Source organism: Alternaria ventricosa (genome assembly GCF_023758065.1).
Source record: "Alternaria ventricosa strain BMP 2768 chromosome Unknown scaffold_14, whole genome shotgun sequence".
Classification (NCBI taxonomy): Eukaryota; Fungi; Ascomycota; class Dothideomycetes; order Pleosporales; family Pleosporaceae; genus Alternaria; species Alternaria ventricosa.
In genome coordinates, this window is record NW_026055694.1 from 290,168 (window position 1) to 310,966 (window position 20,799).

The following is a 20,799-nucleotide window of genomic DNA, read 5'->3' on the forward strand; positions in this document are numbered from 1 at the left end:
TTCCCTAGCCCTTGTTGAGCTCCATCCCACCTGCCCGCTCTTGCGTGCCTGCCCCAACAGCTCCGAAGCATTTTTTCCCACGCGAAATACCCCGACCGCCAACCTTATCTGCTCGTCACAACGCCCATCCCGAGCCAGACTGACCCTCCCGCCTCTCTAGAATTAATCGACCTTCACAATGCCTTCCGCAGCACCCCCCAACGGGAGCGTCCCAGCGCAGGCGGCCACCTCGAGCGATGGCCTCTCCGCCAACGACAACATCCGTCGTTTCGCTGCCCCCAGCCGGCCCATGAGCCCCCCGGCCTCGCACACACTCTTCCACCCCAAGACACGATGCTTCGTCTAGTAAGACCACCACGCCTGCAAAATACCGGAGCGCGGCTCTAACACAGTGTGAACAGCGGACTGCAGCCCCGTGCCGTCCAGGGCATGCTCGACTTCGACTTCATCTGCAAGCGCAAGCAGCCCTCCGTCGCCGGTATCATCTACACATTCGGCGGTCAATTCGTCAGCAAAATGTATGTAGTCGACAATACCCCGACATGCCCCGCCAAACATCCGACTCACACAACACAGGTACTGGGGAACCAGCGAGACTCTGCTGCCTGTCTACCAGACAGTCGAGAAGGCCGTTGGCAAGCACAGCGATGTTGACACCGTTGTCAACTTTGCGTCGTCGCGCTCAGTCTTCCAGTCCACCATGGAGCTGATGGAATTCCCTCAGATCAAGTGCATTGCCATCATTGCTGAGGGTGTACCCGAGCGAGTAAGTTCCAACCGCAGCAAAAACTACTCTTAACAGCCACTGACTTGCACTAGCGTGCGCGTGAGATCCTCCACGTTGCCCAGAAGAAGGGCATCACCATCATCGGCCCGGCCACCGTCGGAGGCATCAAGCCCGGTGCGTTCAAGATCGGTAACACTGGTGGTATGATGGACAACATCGTTGCCTCCAAGCTCTACCGCCCTGGTTCCGTCTCATACGTCTCCAAGTCCGGAGGTATGTCCAACGAGCTGAACAACATCATCGCAAACACTACCGATGGTGTGCTCGAGGGTGTTGCCATTGGTGGTGACAGGTACCCCGGTACCACCTTCATCGACCACGTTCTCCGATACCAGGCCGACCCCGACTGCAAGATCATTGTCCTGCTCGGTGAGGTTGGTGGTGTTGAGGAATACCGTGTCATTGAGGCTGTCAAGTCTGGCCAGGTCAACAAGCCCATTGTTGCGTGGGCCATCGGTACCGTTGCTGGTATGCTCAAGACCGAGGTCCAGTTCGGTCACGCTGGTTCTTTCGCCAACTCTCAGCTCGAGACTGCGGCCACCAAGAACAAGACCATGAGGGAAGCTGGCATCTACGTCCCAGAGACCTTCGAGGAGATGCCCGGCACTCTTGCCCAGGTCTACCAGAAGCTCGTCAAGGACGGCACCATCAAGCCCAAGCCTGAGCCCGTTGTACCCAAGATCCCCATTGACTACTCATGGGCGCAGGAGCTCGGTCTCATCCGAAAGCCCGCTGCTTTCATCTCCACCATTTCTGACGACCGTGGCCAAGAGCTTCTGTACGCCGGTATGCCCATCTCTGATGTCTTCAGGGAGGAGATTGGTATCGGTGGTGTCATGTCGCTGTTGTGGTTCCGTCGCCGCCTGCCCAACTACGCCAGCCGTTTCCTCGAGATGGTTCTCATGTTGACTGCCGATCACGGTCCAGCTGTGTCTGGTGCCATGAACACCATCATCACTACCCGTGCTGGCAAGGACCTCATCAGTGCCTTGGTCTCCGGTCTCTTGACCATTGGATCGCGCTTCGGTGGTGCGCTCGACGGTGCTGCTGAGGAGTTCAGCAAGGCCTTTGACAAGGGTCTCAGCCCCCGTGACTTCGTTGACACAATGAGGAAGGAGAACAAGCTCAGTAAGTCGCCTAAGCCAAAAGCTATATTCGTACAGCAGCTAACGTCTATCAGTTCCCGGTATTGGTCACAGGATCAAGTCGCGTAACAACCCCGATCTTCGTGTCGAACTCGTCAAGGAGTACGTCAAGAAGAACTTCCCCAGCACCAAGCTGCTCGACTACGCGCTTGCCGTCGAGTCAGTGACCACATCGAAGAAGGACAACCTGATTCTCAACGTCGACGGCTGCATCGCTGTCTGCTTCGTTGACCTTGTCCGCAACGGTGGTGCCTTCACCCAAGAGGAGGCTGAGGACTACCTGAAGATGGGTGTCCTTAACGGTCTCTTCGTCCTTGGCCGAAGTATCGGTCTCATTGCCCATTTCCTTGACCAGAAGAGGCTGCGCACTGGTCTTTACAGACATCCCTGGGATGACATCACCTACCTCCTGCCCTCGCTGCAGGCTGGTGGTGCGCCAGGTGCCGAGGGCCGTGTTGAAGTTACTTTGTAGAGTCATGGTTTGGAAAAGGCAAGGGTATATCCGGTTCTAGTCGCTTGATGGCGGACCCAAACTGGCGTTTTGAGCGTGGTAGACGAAGGTCTTCCGCAGCATCGTAGGGCCACTGTAGCAATACCCGCCCGCTGTTGGCGGACATATATTATTTAATGTCAAACGAACAAGCAATGCGGGTTCCACGTGCCACATGCCGTGTCTTGATACGGATGGGTCGGCAGCACTTTTTTTCAGCCCTGTGGGTGGCCTAACGTAGTGCTCTGATCCATCTTTAGCCATCCTACATTCCGCTCGAAGAAGCAAACCCTTCGTCTGTTCGCCGCAGGATTTCTCACCATCATGAGTTTGAAACGGCAACATCTCGACGATGGAGTCGCCCACGATAGAAGGAAAATTGTCCATCCGGTTGAATCAAGGCTGAAATGCAAGTAAGGCAGATTCGTGACACTGTACCGCTGACCCACAAAAACATGATGGGAGGGAGTATCGTATGTTTCCTCATTGTACCTGATGTGCCGAGTCCCGCTCACCAGTATCCCGGTCACGAGCACGAGAAGCGTTAGTAAATATGTTAGGCTAACTGGGCGTAGGATAGCGGCCAACACACTCGTGCGAGAGAATCATTCTCCATAGGATCTGGGCTCCCGCTGTCAGCACCCAGCCACCCCGTTGATTTTTGCAGGATTCGATGCGCCCCAAAGCCATACCTATAGTCTTGGCATCCACCATGGTCTCGTTGAATACGGCTAAAACGGATGCTGTGTAACCAGGGAACCGCAACACTTTGGTTCATGCATCGATGATGCCTTTGCACGGATGTCTATCCGTCTCCAATATTTGGCTCGAGGCAGTCATGAACATGTCATAGTTGTTCAGCAAGGCTGCAGCTTCAGTCACGCCGCGGCCCTACATGCGGCGCGTACAGCGTTGTGAGTTCTTCCGCGTCGCTTACATTAGGCGTTCAGCCGCTATCGTTATTGGGGGCCACGGACTGTTCGCTTCTTTGTGCTGGCGGGTAAGGTGCCTGGCTGCCTTGGAAATAAGCATGGGTATCTAGTTCTGCATGCGAGCTGCCGCAGGGAATAAGTAGAGATGTGATCCCGGGGTTCAGTTGGTGTTCAGCCTTGTCGCTGGTATTATCGTCACCAGCAAGCACCATCGTCACCGTCTTGGTGTTGAGGTACCACACCAACATACTCTCGCAATGTTCACACGCACCATCGTCGCCGCCATGGCTTCGGCCTCGCTGGTTGGCGCTCAGAGTTCAGACTCGGAACATACACTTGCTGCTTTCGCTTTCGTTCGCACGGGAGAACGGACACCCATCTTGCGCAATAATACCCAGACTCTTACCAATCTCGGCGCGACCCAAATGCATGCGCTTGGTCAGAAGCTCAGAAACAAATTCGTTTCCGGTCCCGAGTCCATTGCGGGACTGTCAGAGGATGTCCTGAACAACGACCAGATTTGGGTTCAGACTCTCGATGCGCCATACCTGGTATCGTCGGCGCAAGCCTTCATGCAAGGGCTTTACCCACCACATGACATCAGCAACGCAACTGGTGACAATACGGGTGTCCTCGCTGACGGTACTTCGGTCGACTACCCGCTCAACGGGTATCAGTACGCCAGCATCCACGCTGCTAATGTGTACGACCCGTATTCAAGACTTGTATCCGGAGCTGGACAGTGTCCACAAGGACAGACCGACGCACTCAAATATTTCACGACTCAAGAATATCGGGACGCCGAGTATTTGGCAGACAACAGTGAACTGTACAAGAACCTCCCTCTGGATTGGTTCGAAGGTTACGTCGATCAAGATCAACTGTAAGTAGGATTGGAGGTGGAATACGTCTTAGGCTTTCGCATTTTATTTTATGGTCTTCTCCTACCTCTACCCCTTCTTCTCCATTGTAGAGATCATCCAGGACTGCGATATGATTCAAGAACTGACATTGACACAGGTCATACCTATATGCACTTGAACTGGCAGACTACTTATCATACCAATACATGCACAACACCACCATTCACAAGACCCTAGCAAACAATGAGTCCGGCTTATACGATACGCTTCGGTCACGCGCCGACGAAGTAGCCTGGTATCTCTACGGCAACACTTCAGCCTCCGACACCAGCAACCGAGCCATCGGCGGCAAAACACTCGCCGGTTCAATCCAAAACACCTTCGACATGCTCGTCTCTGGCAAGAACAACAGCGCCGGCGATATCAGCAGCGCAGGCCAAATCAGCACGCCCAGCCCACTCACCCTCTTCTTCGGCGAGCAAGACGCCATGATGAGCCTCATGTCCCTCATGATGCTCGACACACAGTCCTCAGAATTTAAATCCATCCCACCCTACGGATCCGCCATGATCTTCGAGCTCTTCAGCACCAGCCCCAACACAGCCATGCCCCTCGACCCCGACGACCTCTGGGTACGTTTCTACTTCCACAACGGCACAGACGCCGACGACAAGCCACTGCAATCCTACTCCATGTTCAACAACGGGCGTTCCAAGACAGACATGCGATACACAGAGTTCGAGCGACTCTTCAGCACCATCTCCATGCAGGGCCTAAGCGACTGGTGCGAAACCTGCAGCACAGGAGCATTCTTCTGCCGCGGCGCAGACGGCAGCGGCGTCACGCTCGTCGTCCCCGCCGCCCACGAAAGAACAAGTAAAAACGGCGTCTCCCCCGTCGTCGGCGGCGTAATCGGCGCAGTCGTTTCCCTCGTCGTAGCAGGCCTCCTCTTCGCCCTCGCCATGCTCCTCACCGGACTCCGCTTCCACCGCGTCGAGCACCGTCTTGGTGGTAGCAACCTTCGTAGTAGTCAGAAATCGGATCTTGGTGGTTTCAAGGGCTCGGCGAAGTTGGCGTCGGATCCGGATGTTAACTTAGCGGGGAATGGGGCGCCGCCTGCGACGAATAATGCGGGGATTGTTGGTTTTGGTGGTGGTGATGGGAAGAGGGGGCATGAGAGGGTGGGGAGTTGGGAACTTGGGCAGAAGGAGTTTGGGAAGGAGGTTGGGGAGGAGAGTCCGAGGAGTAGTTTTGGGGGGATTGATGGGGTTGCTGTTGGGGGGGTTGAGCCGAGGGAGAGGGTGTGAGCTGCGGATGTGATTGGGATGGGAGGTTTAAAAGACTTGTTTGGCTGGTTTTGGGGACGCTCTTTACGACACGAGTATGGTGGCTATTTGAAAGAGGAGGAGGACAGATAGGGCCTTGTATGGGCTTTTGTTTCATACGATCTTGATACCCGGTTTCCCCATGCGTGGGAAACCATTGTAGGTTTATGTCTTTATGAACACGACACTCGCTTTACGAATCAGGGAATATAAATGTTCTCAAAACCACCATTATGTCTCATTGTCAACCTTTCCCACATATCGTATTCTGCTCTCTCTTCTTTTACCCACCACTTCCCCAGACAATCCCACGCCGTCCATCATCCCTCGACCTCACCCAAGATCACTCTACACAACCGCTCCAGTCCATTACTTCACCATCAATCAGACCAATCTAGAATGCGTAGTCCAATGGCTAAGACGCCCACACAATATGACCCAACAGCCTAGGTACAGGCAAGTACCTAGGTAATCCCGAGATGACCAGAACAGGTGATCGGAAAGGGCTCGCTGGACGCAGTGTGTTGATGTGGGAGATGCTAGTTCGAGTCTAGCCGCGTTCATAATATGTCTTTTTTTGCTGTGCTCACATCTCTTTTGGCGAGGTATTGGGAGCTATGCGAAGGCGTTTGGATGAACAGTGAGATAGACCAGATAAAAGTAGAACGATGCTCTGAACATTGAGTATACGATTATTTTTGTGTCCAGTGCAAAGTTAAATGTTGCTGCTCACGTATTATTTATCTCTTCTCTTACTTTCTACACTTACTTTCTCTGCTTAGACACTGGCGTTCATCCTAGTCAATTCTACCTATATGACGTTCTCCTCTTGAGCAGTACCAAGCTCTAGCTGATTATACGAGTTTCGCTCGTTATCTTACTCTATCGAAAACCATAAAAGAGACAACGTCGTTCAAGTGGAACGGTACATACCTTGAAACAGGAACGACGGCACAGAACATGGGAGAACAATGTGACATGAAAAAGTTTATATAATCTCATTGAAGGCATATACAGGTATGAGTGACTACACATTTCAGCCGCGTGCTGTACCGCTTAACTCCTTACGAACGCCATATCGTGGCATAATCCACACAAGCAAGCCTATGCTAAAGCACATTCGTATTTTCCGCTCATGAACATCAGAAACCACCGTATTATCCACAAAGAAACGAAGACACAAAGACACGAGCTCATCTCTTCCTCATCTCAGCAGCTGCCCCGCGATTCCAACGGCCACTCCCGCTGTCATCAGGTAGTCGGCACACCGCGCTCTCTTTGCCGCATTCCCTTGGCCATCAAAAGCCGCACAAGCTTCGACGGTAAGCTGCGAGCAACCCAGACTGCTGAGACTGGAGCAGATGCTCTGAGCGGACTGGAGGCCGACACTGGGAATGGCGGTAATGGTAGCGCCGCCGCCGTTGGGGGCCGAGATGGTGACGCCGGCGGCGCCATTGGCTAGAGCAGTCGTACAACTTGCAGCATCGCTTTGACAGCTTGTATAAGCGGACGAGCAGGCAGCTGCGTTGGTGTAAGTCGTCGGTATGTACGGGAAAGGGTAGAATTGGTTCTGTACCGTGCTTCCGTGGTTTGCGCCATTTGTTTCCTGCACGAAGGGCTGCTCCCCGGTTGTGGATGCGATTACGAAGGAGACGGTCGAGGTGGCCGAGGGGTTCGCGCCGGTGGGGACTGCGCCGATGGCTCCTGTGCAGGCGACGCCTTGGGGACAGCATGCTACGTGGCCGGCCTGGTCGGCTGAGCAGACGGCTGTTCGTGGGCAGCAGAGTCCTGGCGCGCCAAGGCCGGCGCAGTTGAAGTACGACGTCGCGCATGCATTGCCTTGTCGCTTGAGCAGTTCGAGGTTGCCGTCGGCGGGAGATGTCTCCATGGCCTCGTATACGGGGGTCGGTAATGGCGCAACGGCGGCCTCGAAGTCGCCGTAGACATCGGGTGCGGCGAGTGCTGCGAGCGGCGCAAGCAGTAACGGGGCGAAGAATGTGCGCATTGTGAGATTATGGATGTTGGTCGTTCGTGAGGCAAGGTGTGCGGCTTGCGCCGGGGAGTGGTGATGTCGTACGGGGCCGGCTTGTTGTTGGGACGGCTACGGCTATCGATGTAGTAGTGGCTGGGCGCTGTTTGCATGAGCGTGGGACCGAAGTGTGCCAATTAGTAACTCACAATTGGAAGCGCAGTGCAATGGACGGTCGCAGTACGGGCTGGCAGGTGTCGAGATGTCGTGGGCATCAAAGTCGGTGCGGCTGTGTGGTATGCGCCAAGCAAGGTGCGTTGTAACGGCAACGCGGTCCAAGCATCCAATCGGACTATAGTACGTCATGCACATGGCACGTTCTCGTCCACGCCCGCGATACGGGACGGCGGGCCCTGATGATCTCTTCCTTTTACTTTGGCCCTGCTTTTCTGCTTACACCGCTTACCACACTTTGCCTGCGTCTCTGGTACACCATCCTACCCATAGTCAGTTCCGGGGCTGTGTGGGATAAGTGCAGTCACGTGAAGCACATATCTGACCATCAGTATGAAAGTGCATTCGCACTATGTTTGTTCGATGTTTTTAGGGCAAGGCATCCGTCACACTACGCTTTATTGTGGTGATGGACATTGTGGCTGTGCTCGAATAGTTCAAAATGAGTCGAAGTGAGCGGCGCTGCGCTAGGTAAACCATCTGCGAACGCGCAGCGTAAATAAAGACCTGTCACCAGACTCTGTGATCAAATATTGATTGCCATTGTACGTCAAAATCACAAACCACTATCGCTTCCTTTCGAGATCGTGTTCCTCCATCAACCCAAACTCTCAACCACAGTGTGAAGATGCCCGCCATACGTCTGACTATCGCATCGAATGCGAACCAATCAACAAAATGTCCAATCCTGATACCCGCCTCCGCGTCCGCTAACCCCACAGCTTCGTCCTCTGTCCGAGCGCTTGTCTTCAAGAGTGCGCAGACAAAACTGCGTGTAAAGAAACCTACTCGTGTCTTTGTCGGGCGCAGCGGGCAAGAGCTTGTGTCTGAAGCAGATTGGAAGAGCAACATCAACAACGATGTCGTATTGCTTGTCTCAGCAGGAGAAGACTATGTTGGTGCCAGGAAAGTATCAGGGGTGCATGGTAAGTAGCACTGACGTTTGAGCAAGTTTGCGCTCAATATCTGTGCTTACCCCCTTCCGTATTACGATCAATTACTGACGCAATATAATAGTCGACGCAAACCCACAATGTCCAGTTGAAGTACTAGCATCTGAAGCAACCCTAGTTGAACCACTGGCTTTGAATCAGCTTGAGACCACCGCGCGCACGCTTCCGGGTATCATACACGCCGTTGGCCAACCTGATCTCCACCCAGGCACCAAGTTCCCCATCGGCGCAGTCTTTGCTTCTAAGGGATGGATCCATCCTCCTCTCATCGGTGGCGATATCGGATGTGGTATGGCCTGGTACAAAACAACACTCAACAGAAGTCAGGTTGATAGGAACAAAGGCAAGAATGTCGCTAATCAGCTTCGAGGACTAGAGGGTGCCTGGCGCAACCAAGCCTACCGAGAGGAATGGCTGTTGGACGAAGACAACTGTAGCATCTCCGCCGGTAAACAGTGGGACGCTGCTCTGGGCACCATAGGAGCTGGAAATCATTTTGCCGAGATTCAGGTCGTCGAGGAATCGGGTTTTGCCAAGTCGGACGATGGACTCCATCAAGATGATGTCGTCCTGCTAGTCCACTCGGGATCACGAGGATTAGGAGGTAGTATTCTCAAGAAGTACACAACCGACTCACGCACAAGCTTTCCAGACGATAGCGAGGATGCCAATGCATACCTGGAGGAGCACAACAAGGCCTGCGAGTGGGCGAAGGCGAACCGGGATCTGATTGCCCTGCGGTTCCTTGCATGTCTTGAGCCTGGTAATGAAGACTGGCAGCTGGGCGACTCGGAGGCAAGCGACTTCGACGAAGAAGGCATAACGATGATCGCGACAGCCAAAGCGGCACTGAGGAAGCGCAAGGTAGTTGACATCTGGCACAACAACGTCGAATGTGTGGCCTGGCCTCCACCTGCCCCTTCTTCAGCTGCGGAGGAACCTACGCCTGAACGCAGTCTGACCGAGGCGCTGGACCAGATAGCACTTGGCGATGAAAACACTCCAAAAGAATACGTCTTTCTCCATAGAAAAGGCGCAGCCCCGACATACGACCCCAAAACTCAGTTGCCGCTCGGTCTCCTTCCACTGCCCGGTTCTCGGAGCACCGCCACGCTCATCATCCAGCCAACATTCTCCGAAGCCAACTCATGGGGCCTTAAAAACGGACTTTCGCTGGCCCATGGCGCAGGACGAGCCATGTCTCGGGCGAAGGCCCTCCAAACCTTGGGTAAGAAGTACAAAGGCATCAACCTCTTGGAGCCGAATGCAGAAGACCCAGAAGGCACGTGGGTCATATGTGACGAGAAGGACCTTGTCTTTGAAGAAGCTCCATGGGCATACAAAACCGTTCAGGATGTCGCAGCGGATCTGGAAGCTGCCGGCGCAGCAAAAATAATCGGTTGGTGCTGCCCTAGAGTCAGCTACAAGGTTCGGAAAGAATTGGATCTACTGAGGTAGACCCATTGTCGATGCGCTAAATTTACGTGGAACAGATCGTTCTCCACCGGGCATGCCGCGATCCGTATGGATGCCGGTATTTGAGTAGGTAGGGTACCCAAGCGTCCTGCGCAATATGCGAAAGGGTAATGATGGATATGTAATTTCGATGTTTCCATATCACTCTGCATCAGATAGATGCAGCAACCCTGTCTTTTCCCACTTCAACCGCTTCTCGTCAATTTCCTCTGCTTCCCACGCCTCCTCCTTCTACATCATCTCATCTCATCTCGATCTCGAGTCACACCCGTCTTTGCCGTGCCGTGCAACCTTGTCCACCGCCTCTCTGCCTCAGTAAAACACAGAAAATCGCATCTGTTACACCCGCGCCAGGAACGCATGTTTGGTCTATTTGCGTCGATAAGCGCGACAACGAGAGTTTTGTGTGGAATGTTTGTTCCCTTAGGGACTCGGCTAGTGGAAAGGGTGCAACACGCAAGCGCCATGCCACTGTATGGGGTAAATTTGGATCTGTACCAAGACTGTTAGATCCGACTAGCGCTGCAGTAGCCAAAGCTTGGTATGTTGGCGGCAGAAAGGACATCTGCGACAGCCTGACCCTCTGTCCTCAGAGTATCTGCATCAGCAAGCGACGACACGACAAAAACACTGCAACTCTTCATAGCCTCCAGCCTACGTGGCAGTATGATTCTTACTTACCAGCCCCAAAGATGTAGCCCCCATTGGCGCATACAGAAAACTGAGCTGGCTGGGGCCAAGTCTGACAAACTCCACACCAGGCTCAGCCCTGACCTCAGGAACAAGGCCCGCCCCCGCAATGATTGGCCGGCAAAGCGCCCATGCGTCTTGGTGTTTCGAAACGGCGAAGCGGGCGCGCATCCTTTAGCGCAAAAACGGCAAACAACACCTGGTTTCATGCAATAACGTAGGCAGTCTTTGTTCGCGGCGGCCAATCAGCCCGAGTGAACCGGCAGAAAAGAGGGTTCCGTAGTGGGTTTGCGTGCAAGTGACGGCGCGCAAGGCTTTGCGGGAAATGGGCGTTGGATCAGATGGATGCGTGATGGGGCTTTCTTGGTGTGTGACGCCCCAACCACCGGTGCATGGTGCCTGCTGCGCCTCTACCCGGCAGGAAAGATTATATAGTGTTTGCCAGCCGCCAGCTTCCTGAGGAATCATCCCTTTTGCAAGCAAGCCCCCTTCACTGGTTTTCTTTACAGTTCATTGTCTGCCAACAGAGTCTTTCGCTTTGCTTATCAGCGTTCGCTATAATATTCGGTATGTAGTCACAGTCCCTCGAGCGGTTTGCGCTTTCCCCCATTCCTATTCCATTCCTACCCGGGTGCCGTTCGTGGAACTTTCCGTTTGCATATTCGTTCGACAAGGTTCTATCGCGCTTTCCCCTCTCGCACTTCAATTGCGCGGATCTCATATAAACACACTTGGCGCCTCCACTTCATTTCCCCAATCACTCAGTTACTTCGCTCATCTACTCTTCCTCTTCCACCTGCACTCGCTAAGCAATTCCCACAGTCGAGCCTCAACTTCATTCTTTCACAAGAAACCACCAACCACACATTCAAAATGCTTGTCTCAATCATCTCCGTTCTGGCCGCGGCCACTGCCGTCGCCGCCCAAGGCACACCCGCTCCCGTCGTAATGGGCAACCCCATGGGCGCCAAGTACGTCGGTACTCTCCCCGCCAAGGAGGGCAGCGCTCTCACCGGATCCATCGAGGCCACCACCGGCGCCGACGGCAAGGGCGTCAAGTTCCAGGTCTCCTTCGCTGGCCTTCCCGAGACTGGCGGTCCCTTCATGTACCACCTCCACGCTAAGCCTGTTCCTTCTGACGGCAACTGCACTGGTACCGGCGCTCACTTGGACCCGTACATGCGCGGCGAGGCTCCTCCCTGCGATGCTACCAAGCCTGAGACCTGCCAGACTGGTGACTTGAGCGGCAAGTACGGAAACGCTACTGAGACCACTTTCTCAGCCGAGTACACCGACTTGTACTCTGCTACTCTACCCTCTGACCCTGCTTTCGTAAGTTTTGCTCAATCACTGCAATTAGAGAAAACGGTTTGCTAATACATAACAGTTCGGCGCCCTATCCTTCGTTGTCCACCTCAGCAACAAGACCCGTATCGGCTGCGCCAACTTCACCATGGTCTCTGCTGGCGAGGGTGAGGGCTACCCAGCTGCCTCTTCCTCTGCTGCCATGTCTTCCGCACCAGCCATGTCCTCCGGATACGCCATGCCTCCCACCACTGCCTCATCTGGCTTCGCCATGCCATCAGGCTCGCCCGCCTACAACGCCACCAGCACTGGCATGATGTCGCCCACCACCGGCATGCCCATTCCTCCCAGCTCAGCTTCCGCATCAGCCCCAGCTGAGTTCAGCGGCGCCGCCGTCAAGGTCGCAGGAGGCGCTGGTGCTCTGCTCGCCGCTGCTGCCGCGCTCGTCTTGTAAATGAGCCACGTTTGTGGAGCGCAGGTGCATCATGGAGTTTTCTTCTTTTTCTCCTTTTCAATGTCATTGATACCAGATGGGTCGCTAGATCGGCTTCATCGCTTCTTTTCGCCAGACACGCGAGGGTCCAATACTTTGGTACCCTTTTTTTCGCATGTGTATAGGGTCATGTTCACGGGGTCACTTCTTCAATAATGTAGTTTGATAATGGGCTAGATATGAGAATGTCACAGATTTGCAAATACTGGTGTTGGGTGTTTGGTTGTGTTCGGTGAATGTTCTGAAGTGATTTTATCAGGGCGTTTCTGTGACAATGTATTTTCATGTTAGCGTGCGTGAAAACACTGTGCAACATCACTGAGATTGATCAACTGGAAGATGGTGACGTTGGTGACTTGCTCAATTGCAGTCGAAGGCCATTTGGCTCATATTCATGTGTAGTACATGAGGGTATCATTCCCCGTTTCAGCATCTCAGCCTGCGTATCAACTCCCGTCCCATATCCTACTTCTGTCCAAAGCTATACAGTAAAGTATGCGCAACTCGAAGTAACAGGTGTCTGTTTAAGCCGTGTTCAAAACCGCTTCCTCGTCATCGCTCTCAGAGTAGTCGCCACGGCCAGACTTCTTGAAGCGAGGCTTGTCCTCGGCAAGCGAAAGCTCTTGATCGCGCTTGTTGTATCGAATGCCGCCGAATTTCCAGGCCACGAACTTCTCTGCGTCCTCGAATTCCCTGAAGCGAACAGTGACAATGCCCTTGGGTTCTTTGTCCCACAGAGTGGTGTTGGTCACTTTGCCGATCTTCTCAGCAATCTCGCGCATATCCTCCTTGATCTCTAGGTAGGCCTTCGGGTCTTCCTCGAGTTGATCCAAGGTGAATACGTTCTTGATGATGACGACCTTGGCCCACTTGTTCTTCTTTGCCACGAAGGTCTGAGCAACTTCCTCCTCGTTGTCAGACCATTCGTTCAGCTTCCTACAACTTTGTTAGTGACGATTCGAGGATAAGCAGATATGCGAACTTACCGGTTCAGCTCTTGCCTATTGCGCTCTGACGCCTTACGATCAGAACGCGTTAGCTTCGATGCCACCTTATCGCCATCCTTCTCCTTCTTGAACTCCATCTTAGCAGGCTCGACATGGATGTGACCGTTCTTCGTGTCGCCGGGGCGAAGAGGATAGTCGTCCATCATCAAGACCGCGTTGCGGATCGACTCCTTCTTGAAGTAGACGACCAAGGCGGTGCCGTTAAAGTTGCCCTCCTCATCTTTGTACATATTGATTCGGGGTTCGCCGTTTGCGCCTTTGTCAATGATACCATACTTCTTGCACTCGTCCTCCAGCTCGTCCCTGGTGGTATCGAGAGGCAAGTTCGAAAGGTAGATCGCCTTGTTCTCGAGGACTTTGGGCTTCTTGTTGGCCTGCATCATGTTAGCGAGTGATCTAGGAGGTTGAGATGCTACTAACCTCGGGTTCCTTCTCAGCCTTTCGCTTCTTGTTGGTCTGAGGCTCTGGCAGTGCGGGATCGGCGGGCGCAGACGGGGAGCGGGAGTTAGGCAGGTGGCCCTCGGATTCCCTACCCCCCATAAAGTCGTCGAGTTCGGTATTGTAACTGGACATGATAGCGTTAGAAGATGTCACAGCAAAGTTCGCGCCAAAAAGGTTCGGCAACAGGTTCGGCAACGGTTTCGCGGCTCAGCAACTGGTCAAGGTGCACGTTGGTGAGACGCGCAACTTGTTGTTGTGGTGAAGAGGAGCTCGAGTAGTCGGCGGCAGAAATATTGGGCGGTAAGGTCTGTTTGCGGGACAACGGGCGCTACGGCGTTGATGTTTCTCCGGTGCCGGTAGCAACAAGGGCTGTTGCCTAGCGAAGAAGAGAACTCAGGGCGCTGGGAGTGATGACAGCAGCCTTGGAGGTCGCTGTTGGAGACGCCATGGTTCGTTAGTCTTTCTGAAGGGCAAGCCTTCTAATGCCGCCATGCTCTTTCGGAGGGCGCGGATGAACCTACACAGCGCTGTGCGAGATGTATAGGAGCTCAGAGGCGAGTGAGGTTTGTTGTGATGACCAGGGGAGGTTTGTGGAAGAGGAGGAGAGGAATGACGATGGCAGGACCGATAGAGTCGCGGAGTGGTGCATGCAGGACGCCGGCGAATTCCCGCCTAGCGCCGTCAGGGTAAGCTTTGAGCTTCGATCGCAGCAGCCTTAGCCCCGCATGTGCCGACTCAGTGATCACGGTAAAACGCCCATCCGAGGCATGCAATGTACGACACACGAGACACTCCGTACGCAAGAGGAAACCCTCGAAGATCACTGCGCCCCACCGCCGAGTATATATAGGCGGAACATGTAGCCGCAAGAATCCTGTATTTCTCCCTGTTCCTGCTCTTGCGACCGGTGCGCACAGTGAAACTGATACACCATGTCTTTAGTCGATATCCTACTCAGACCCAATATGCGGGACCCTCTTCCTGCGCCCTCGCTGCTCGTGCAGTCTAGCAAGTCGTTCGCCGACAAGCTGAGCCTGACGACGCTTCCGTACCACGTCCACGAGATCCTCCTCGGCTTCCTGGGCTACCATCTCATCCTCCATGTCCTTTCTCCGGCCGTTTCGCGACTCGTCTGCCCGAATGTGTACAAGAGCTTCAACAAGCGCACGCGACTCAACTGGGACATCCACTGGGTCTCTATGATCCAAGCGCTATTCATATGCGCCGCTGCGCTGTGGGTCATCTTCAAGGATGAACAGAGGCACGAGATGGACTGGAGGGGTAGACTGTGGGGATATACGCCAGCTAGCGGTATGGTGCAGGGATTCGCAGCTGGGTACTTCCTATGGGATCTCCAAGTGTCCGCGCAATACATCAACATTGCTGGCGTAAGCTCTCTGATCCATGCGATCGGTGCTTTGGCCGTGACCTGCATTGGTTTCGTACGTTCTCTGCTTCCGTACAGCATCACACATACTGACAGTTTTCTAGAAACCCTTTGGAAACTACTACGGCCTCTCCTTCGTCCTCTACGAACTCTCCACCCCGTTCCTCAACGTCCACTGGTTTTGCGACAAGCTCGGAATGACTGGCTCAAAGCTCCAGCTCTACAACGGCATCGCCCTCCTCGTCACCTTCTTCGGCTGTCGCATCGTCTGGGGCTCATACCAGTCTGTCATGATCTACTCGGACATCTACAAGGCGCTCACCATGCCCAAGCCCGAACTCATGAGCTCTTTGCTTGAGGCCCAGAAGTGCGACGGAACCTCAAACAGCAGCATGGGTCTCGATGGACCTGGAAACTGCACCGCTGGCGACCTGCCAATGTGGCTGGTCTGTGTATACTTGGTGGGCAACACGGCGTTGAGCATGCTCAACTTCTTCTGGTTCTCGCAGATGATCAAGGCTGTTAGGAAGAGGTTCGTACCTGCGGAGGAGACCAAGGCCAAGAAGAGCCAGTAAGCGTCCTTCTTGACGAATGATGTGATGGGGTCGAGAATACGCAAGTGTTTGGAATGGGCGTTCTTGGAGTCGCAGGATGAATGTAATGGATGAATTGAGGTACACCGCGATCTGTAGAGGCTTGAGAGCTGTTTCAATTCATCTCGTGTGAGATAGCTCCCAAGCCTCTACAGATCGCGGTGTACCTCAATTCATGAATGTGATGGATGGACAGGGAAAGAGTGATGATACCCAGCGTTTTTTGGATAGTTTCTCAAAGTTGATGATACTGAATATGAATTACGCGCTTCAACAGCAGCAACAGTCGACTCGACGATCTTGATACATCCACACGCTCATGCCAATAGCAACCAAAAGCAAGCCCCTCCCATGATTTCTCATAACTTGGCACTCGCAGCACCCATCTTCTCCACCTCCTCCCTCAACACCCTCCTCATATCCCCCGCCATCTTAGCCCCCTCATCATCATCCAAATCATCCCTCTGGCCCCGCCCGAACATCGTCCAACTCTTATTCTTGATCTCTGGCATCGTCTCCGGACGCGGTATGATGTGAAAATGTACATGAGGTACCACTTGCGCGGCACGTGCTCCTACAAGCATATATTAGAACCTGAGGAGATGGGAAAAAAGTAAGAAACATACCATTATTCTGCACGATATTGTAATCCGTCACGCCCGTTACTTTAGCAACCGTCCGTGCTAGTATCGGTAACCAGAAACCTAGTCACATAATCAGTATATCACTCTTCTCCAACCCAAAACATCCGTGTCTCAACGTACCAATCTCCCTACTCTCCACAGCCTCCATATCCGCAACCTTGACTTTATGCTGACGCGTAGTAACAAGCAAATGGCCTCCCGTCATCGGCAGGATATCCAAAAAAGCAACGACATCCCTACTCCGCAACACGACAAAACTACTCGGACTGGTTTTCTCGGGATCGCTCTCCTCTTCTTTGGGTATGCTTTCTTGCAAGAGGTCTTTGTCTTGGGTACTACTGCTCTTCCATAGTGAGGGAGTGGGCGGTGGACTGTTCGGGGAAGTAGAGGATGGTGATGATGGGAAGGGGAAGGCGGCGGCGATGGTGCAGAAGGGGCAGGTTTGGGGTGGGTAGTGGAGGTCTGTTTCTTGCATTGTTGCGTTGGTGGGAGTGTTGGTTGGTTGGTGGGAGCGTTAGTTGTGCTGGCTTGTGGGATGTAGTCGGAATAATGGCGAAGATTGGTTGATGGATGTTGATGATAATTGATGAACGGGTGCTGACGATGCCGTTTGTTGATATGGATATCCACGTCTTGTTCCGGGTAGGTAGGTGAAGGCCCGGTAATGCCGTCCAGATAACGCAGGTGCAAGTCGTTGTTGCAGCACACAATTCACAACCTCCACTCACTCAAACGTCTTCAGAATCGAACAAAAAAAAGACGAGAAACGGCGAAAACTGTAGTCAGGGTCTTCCCCGTATTGATGATCGATCACCACGCAATCAACGCGCAAAGCTGTGGTCGCAGTGCATCCAGGTGAGCTCCGTATCTAGATTAGCGCCGATGTCGACGTGAATTGCCGAGGCACATTGATCGCGGGAACGCGACATGGCCGGGCTGGGCTGGGCACGTCTGCATCGCGATCGTGGAGCGGCAACGCGGGCGCGTGTTGGTGTCAATGCACGCAGAACGCGACAAAGCAAGGAAAATGTGGCGTCTGAACACGGTCGTGACGTACCGTGTATTTTACGAGTCTTGGACGCGCGACGCGATGCGCTTCTTCGTGTTTAGGTGTGGGTCTCTGCATGAGATGGCTGGGGAAGGATGGCTAACAGCATGTATGGCATCATCGTGCAATGTCAGAGTAAAGTCACGTCACGTCAGACGAAAGCGAGGCTCATTGAAATTTCTGTCTCCATTTGACGCGAAACAGTGCGTTTTCAGACTATTCATACACTCTGAGAGCTACCTCACATTTGCTATCCCAATGACCCATATTTCCCACGGACACCACATACAGATCCACCAAGGAATAGCCTCTCCCATATCACACCATTCATGGTATATCGATCGCTAATGCTATGAGCGAGTATCCAGAGCCGCTACAGAGAAATGAAGTTAAGAGTGATGTGAAAAGGCAAGCACCCTTGATTTGCGCCTCCGTGCATGGGGATGAACGCCTGCGACTCCATGTTCCAAAACAAGACAAGAGAAACCATAACAGAATTGTGCAACCAACTTGCATCCCATGTATTAACGCCGACCGGAAGATGGTATTAGCCAAGATGTAAACATGAAGGGGTTGGCTTGGATGCAATCGTAAATTTTGCTCCCGGTCGAACCGAACATCGTCATCCGCTGCTCAGTGAGCATGGCGGTAATGAATAGCTTTGCGACTCCTGAGCCAAAGACCGGGAGTGCCTAGAGAAGGAGAACAGTCTTAGCGCTGGCTCTTGGTCTTGGAGGGGACAATGGCGGCCTCCTCCTCCTCTTCTTGGAGCGCGTTACCGTAGGCAGCGACGTAGTCCTTTGCCCACTTGCGTAGAACGATGGATGCTGGTGAATGTTAGTTGTGAACGAGAGAGTGGATGGAGTATGCGATGACTTACCCTTCAAGAACTTCTTGCTAGCATACTTCTTAAAGAAGGCCTCGTGGATGACAGGGCTGGAGAGGTAGTCGATCATCAGCTGCAGGACAGGCTGGATCTCCTCCTCGCTGTAGCCGGCGTAGTGTGTGAGGGTCTCGTCCCAAGGGCCACGCTCGAGGACGAGGCGGGCAAGGTACATGGCAGCGGCAGCGACTTGGCTGGGGGGATGGGCGAGGAAGCGGTGGTCCAGGCAGCCGATCTCGAGGAGGTACTTGCCCAGTGTGCGGGTCTGAATGTCGTAGTTGTCGGCCTTTGATATCCGGCGGAGGAAGTTCATGGGGTTGGGATAGCTGAGGTCGTAGTTGAGGGCAGCGAGGACGAAACGTTCGGCGCTGAGGATCTCCTCCTCGGTGAAGCCATCATCGGCGACGTGACGGAAGTTCTGGACGTGGGGAGAGAGGACCTCCTCGTACTTGGATGCGATGAACATGGCGGTGACACCAACCAACTGAAGACGGTCGAGCTGGACGATCTTGGCTGAGAGGAAGCGGTCGATGATGTTGACAGCAAGGAAGAGAGTCTCCGGGAGGAGGCGGAAGCGAGTGTGAACTTCGAGTAACCAGTCGACGAGAATACCGCGCATCTTCCACTCAAGCTCAGTCTGGGACTCCATATAGTCCGGGTTGGCCATGGTCGCAATCTCTAGCTCCTTGAGGTACTCAAAGATCTCAACAACATACTCGGAAACCATCAATGGGTCATCGACGTCCTCCTTGTCTAGATCTGGGCCCTTGTAGAAGACCTCTGTGATGGGCTCGAGCTCCTTCTTGGTGCCGTTGGCAGCCTTGGTGTCCTTCTCCTCAGTGACGTTCTCCTCGGGGACAACGTTCTCGGCCTCCTCTTCATCCTCTTCCTTGAGTTCCTCCTCGGGGTCCTCTTCCTTGACGGTCTTGGTAATTTGCATTCGCTTCTTGGCTGGTTGGCCGGCGATACCGTTGCCGCTGGCACCGCGCTTCTTGACCTCGGATGACGCGAGGTTCTTCTCCTTGGGTTCTAACATGGAACGCGTCGAGTTGGCCCGCGATGGCTTCTTGATGCCGGTGGGCTGTGCTGCTTTGGAGACTGCGCCCTTGGTGGCCAGGACCTTCTTTCCATCCTTCGCGACAGCACCGAGGCCGTCGGTCTTGGTGACATTGCTGACGTCACCGAGGGCAGCACGCTTACGCGTGGCAGCACCGTTCGCGCCTAGAGTAGCAGTGGACTTCTTCGCCTGGAGAGTCTTCTTGGGCACGTCGGCAGCAGACTCGTTGGCGCCGAGGTTGGCGGCCTTTGCACGCGTCAAGCGTGTCGTGGCCGCGTTCTCATCGTTCTCGTTGGTGACGGCGCGCTGCCTGAGAGATCGAGCCTGTAACACGCGTTAGTAGAGTGAATCGTGATGGACGTGTTGCTTCGCGCCGATGGGAGATGGGACGACACGAGAGCAGGTGAAAGGGCGACGACGTACAGCGGGAGGCATTGCAAGCAATATTATGTATGCTGATCAAGGCTAGAGAGGTATCCAGGTGCTGAGTATATCTGGAGAGTGGAATGGCGGCTGTAGGACTTGTTTTGATACACTGTTTTGAGGTGTCAGCAGAGCTCGGTGAAGCTTGAAAAAGCGCGCGTAGAGGCTGCCAACGCGGGAGCATCAAGAGCCACGGTGTGCATGCAGCGATGTTGCATACAGAACCACGGTTGATGCTCGCGAAAGCTGGCCGGAGTGACACGCCCGATGGGGAGCAGCAGCGACGGTGACGTGACGGGCGAGAGAGACGAACCCTTGGAGCGCTCGGTGCGTGGTAATTGAGTGGACAGGGTAACGGTCCAGCTGCAATCAATGGTGAGAGGGAGTGGAGAGGATGGGGGAGGGCGAGAGAAGATGTGCACCAAGGTGTGTTGTGGTAGGAAGAGAGGTATGTTGTGTGTTTTGAGCGAGGGCAGGCTAGCTTGGCTTCCACGTCCCACGCGCCAAAATCGCATTCGAGGCTGGCAGAGGGCAACAGTGCACGCCCCACAGGCGCGTAAGTGGACTTACCAGAGATGACACCAGGCCCCAACGCGTAAACTTTGCCCGTGCAGTAAGATGGGTCGCGGGCGAGCAGCTGGGCTGTGAGATGGG

General features: G+C 54.0%; 8 protein-coding genes across 8 annotated transcripts; 5 read left to right on the forward strand and 3 right to left on the reverse strand.

The window, feature by feature from the left end:
- Positions 1-178: 178 nt before the first annotated feature.
- Positions 179-2,404, forward strand: J4E93_007680 (uncharacterized protein; the record flags this gene model as incomplete). The annotated part of the gene is made up of 5 exons (XM_049345585.1): positions 179-345; positions 402-518; positions 577-766; positions 820-1,915; positions 1,968-2,404. The coding sequence occupies 5 exons, from the start codon at positions 179-181 to the stop codon at positions 2,402-2,404; spliced, it is 2,007 nt and encodes a 668-aa protein (XP_049197112.1).
- A 1,207-nt stretch (positions 2,405-3,611) lies between these two features.
- J4E93_007681 (uncharacterized protein) lies at positions 3,612-5,524 on the forward strand (the record flags this gene model as incomplete). Its single annotated transcript, XM_049345586.1, has 2 exons — positions 3,612-4,237; positions 4,375-5,524. 2 exons carry the CDS (start codon positions 3,612-3,614, stop codon positions 5,522-5,524), a joined length of 1,776 nt encoding a protein of 591 aa, XP_049197113.1.
- Positions 5,525-6,746: 1,222 nt separating this feature from the next.
- On the reverse strand, positions 6,747-7,547 carry J4E93_007682 (uncharacterized protein; the record flags this gene model as incomplete). The annotated part of the gene is made up of 1 exon (XM_049345587.1): positions 6,747-7,547. One exon carries the CDS (start codon positions 7,545-7,547, stop codon positions 6,747-6,749), a length of 801 nt encoding a protein of 266 aa, XP_049197114.1.
- Positions 7,548-8,373: 826 nt separating this feature from the next.
- On the forward strand, positions 8,374-10,156 carry J4E93_007683 (uncharacterized protein; the record flags this gene model as incomplete). Its single annotated transcript, XM_049345588.1, has 2 exons — positions 8,374-8,671; positions 8,763-10,156. 2 exons carry the CDS (start codon positions 8,374-8,376, stop codon positions 10,154-10,156), a joined length of 1,692 nt encoding a protein of 563 aa, XP_049197115.1.
- A 1,581-nt stretch (positions 10,157-11,737) lies between these two features.
- Positions 11,738-12,623, forward strand: J4E93_007684 (uncharacterized protein; the record flags this gene model as incomplete). Its single annotated transcript, XM_049345589.1, has 2 exons — positions 11,738-12,196; positions 12,252-12,623. 2 exons carry the CDS (start codon positions 11,738-11,740, stop codon positions 12,621-12,623), a joined length of 831 nt encoding a protein of 276 aa, XP_049197116.1.
- Positions 12,624-13,186: 563 nt separating this feature from the next.
- J4E93_007685 (uncharacterized protein) lies at positions 13,187-14,242 on the reverse strand (the record flags this gene model as incomplete). The annotated part of the gene is made up of 3 exons (XM_049345590.1): positions 13,187-13,598; positions 13,649-14,043; positions 14,090-14,242. 3 exons carry the CDS (start codon positions 14,240-14,242, stop codon positions 13,187-13,189), a joined length of 960 nt encoding a protein of 319 aa, XP_049197117.1.
- Positions 14,243-15,075: 833 nt separating this feature from the next.
- On the forward strand, positions 15,076-16,072 carry J4E93_007686 (uncharacterized protein; the record flags this gene model as incomplete). Its single annotated transcript, XM_049345591.1, has 2 exons — positions 15,076-15,552; positions 15,602-16,072. 2 exons carry the CDS (start codon positions 15,076-15,078, stop codon positions 16,070-16,072), a joined length of 948 nt encoding a protein of 315 aa, XP_049197118.1.
- A 2,421-nt stretch (positions 16,073-18,493) lies between these two features.
- Positions 18,494-20,157, reverse strand: J4E93_007687 (uncharacterized protein; the record flags this gene model as incomplete). Its single annotated transcript, XM_049345592.1, has 3 exons — positions 18,494-18,609; positions 18,663-20,046; positions 20,146-20,157. 3 exons carry the CDS (start codon positions 20,155-20,157, stop codon positions 18,494-18,496), a joined length of 1,512 nt encoding a protein of 503 aa, XP_049197119.1.
- Positions 20,158-20,799: the final 642 nt, after the last annotated feature.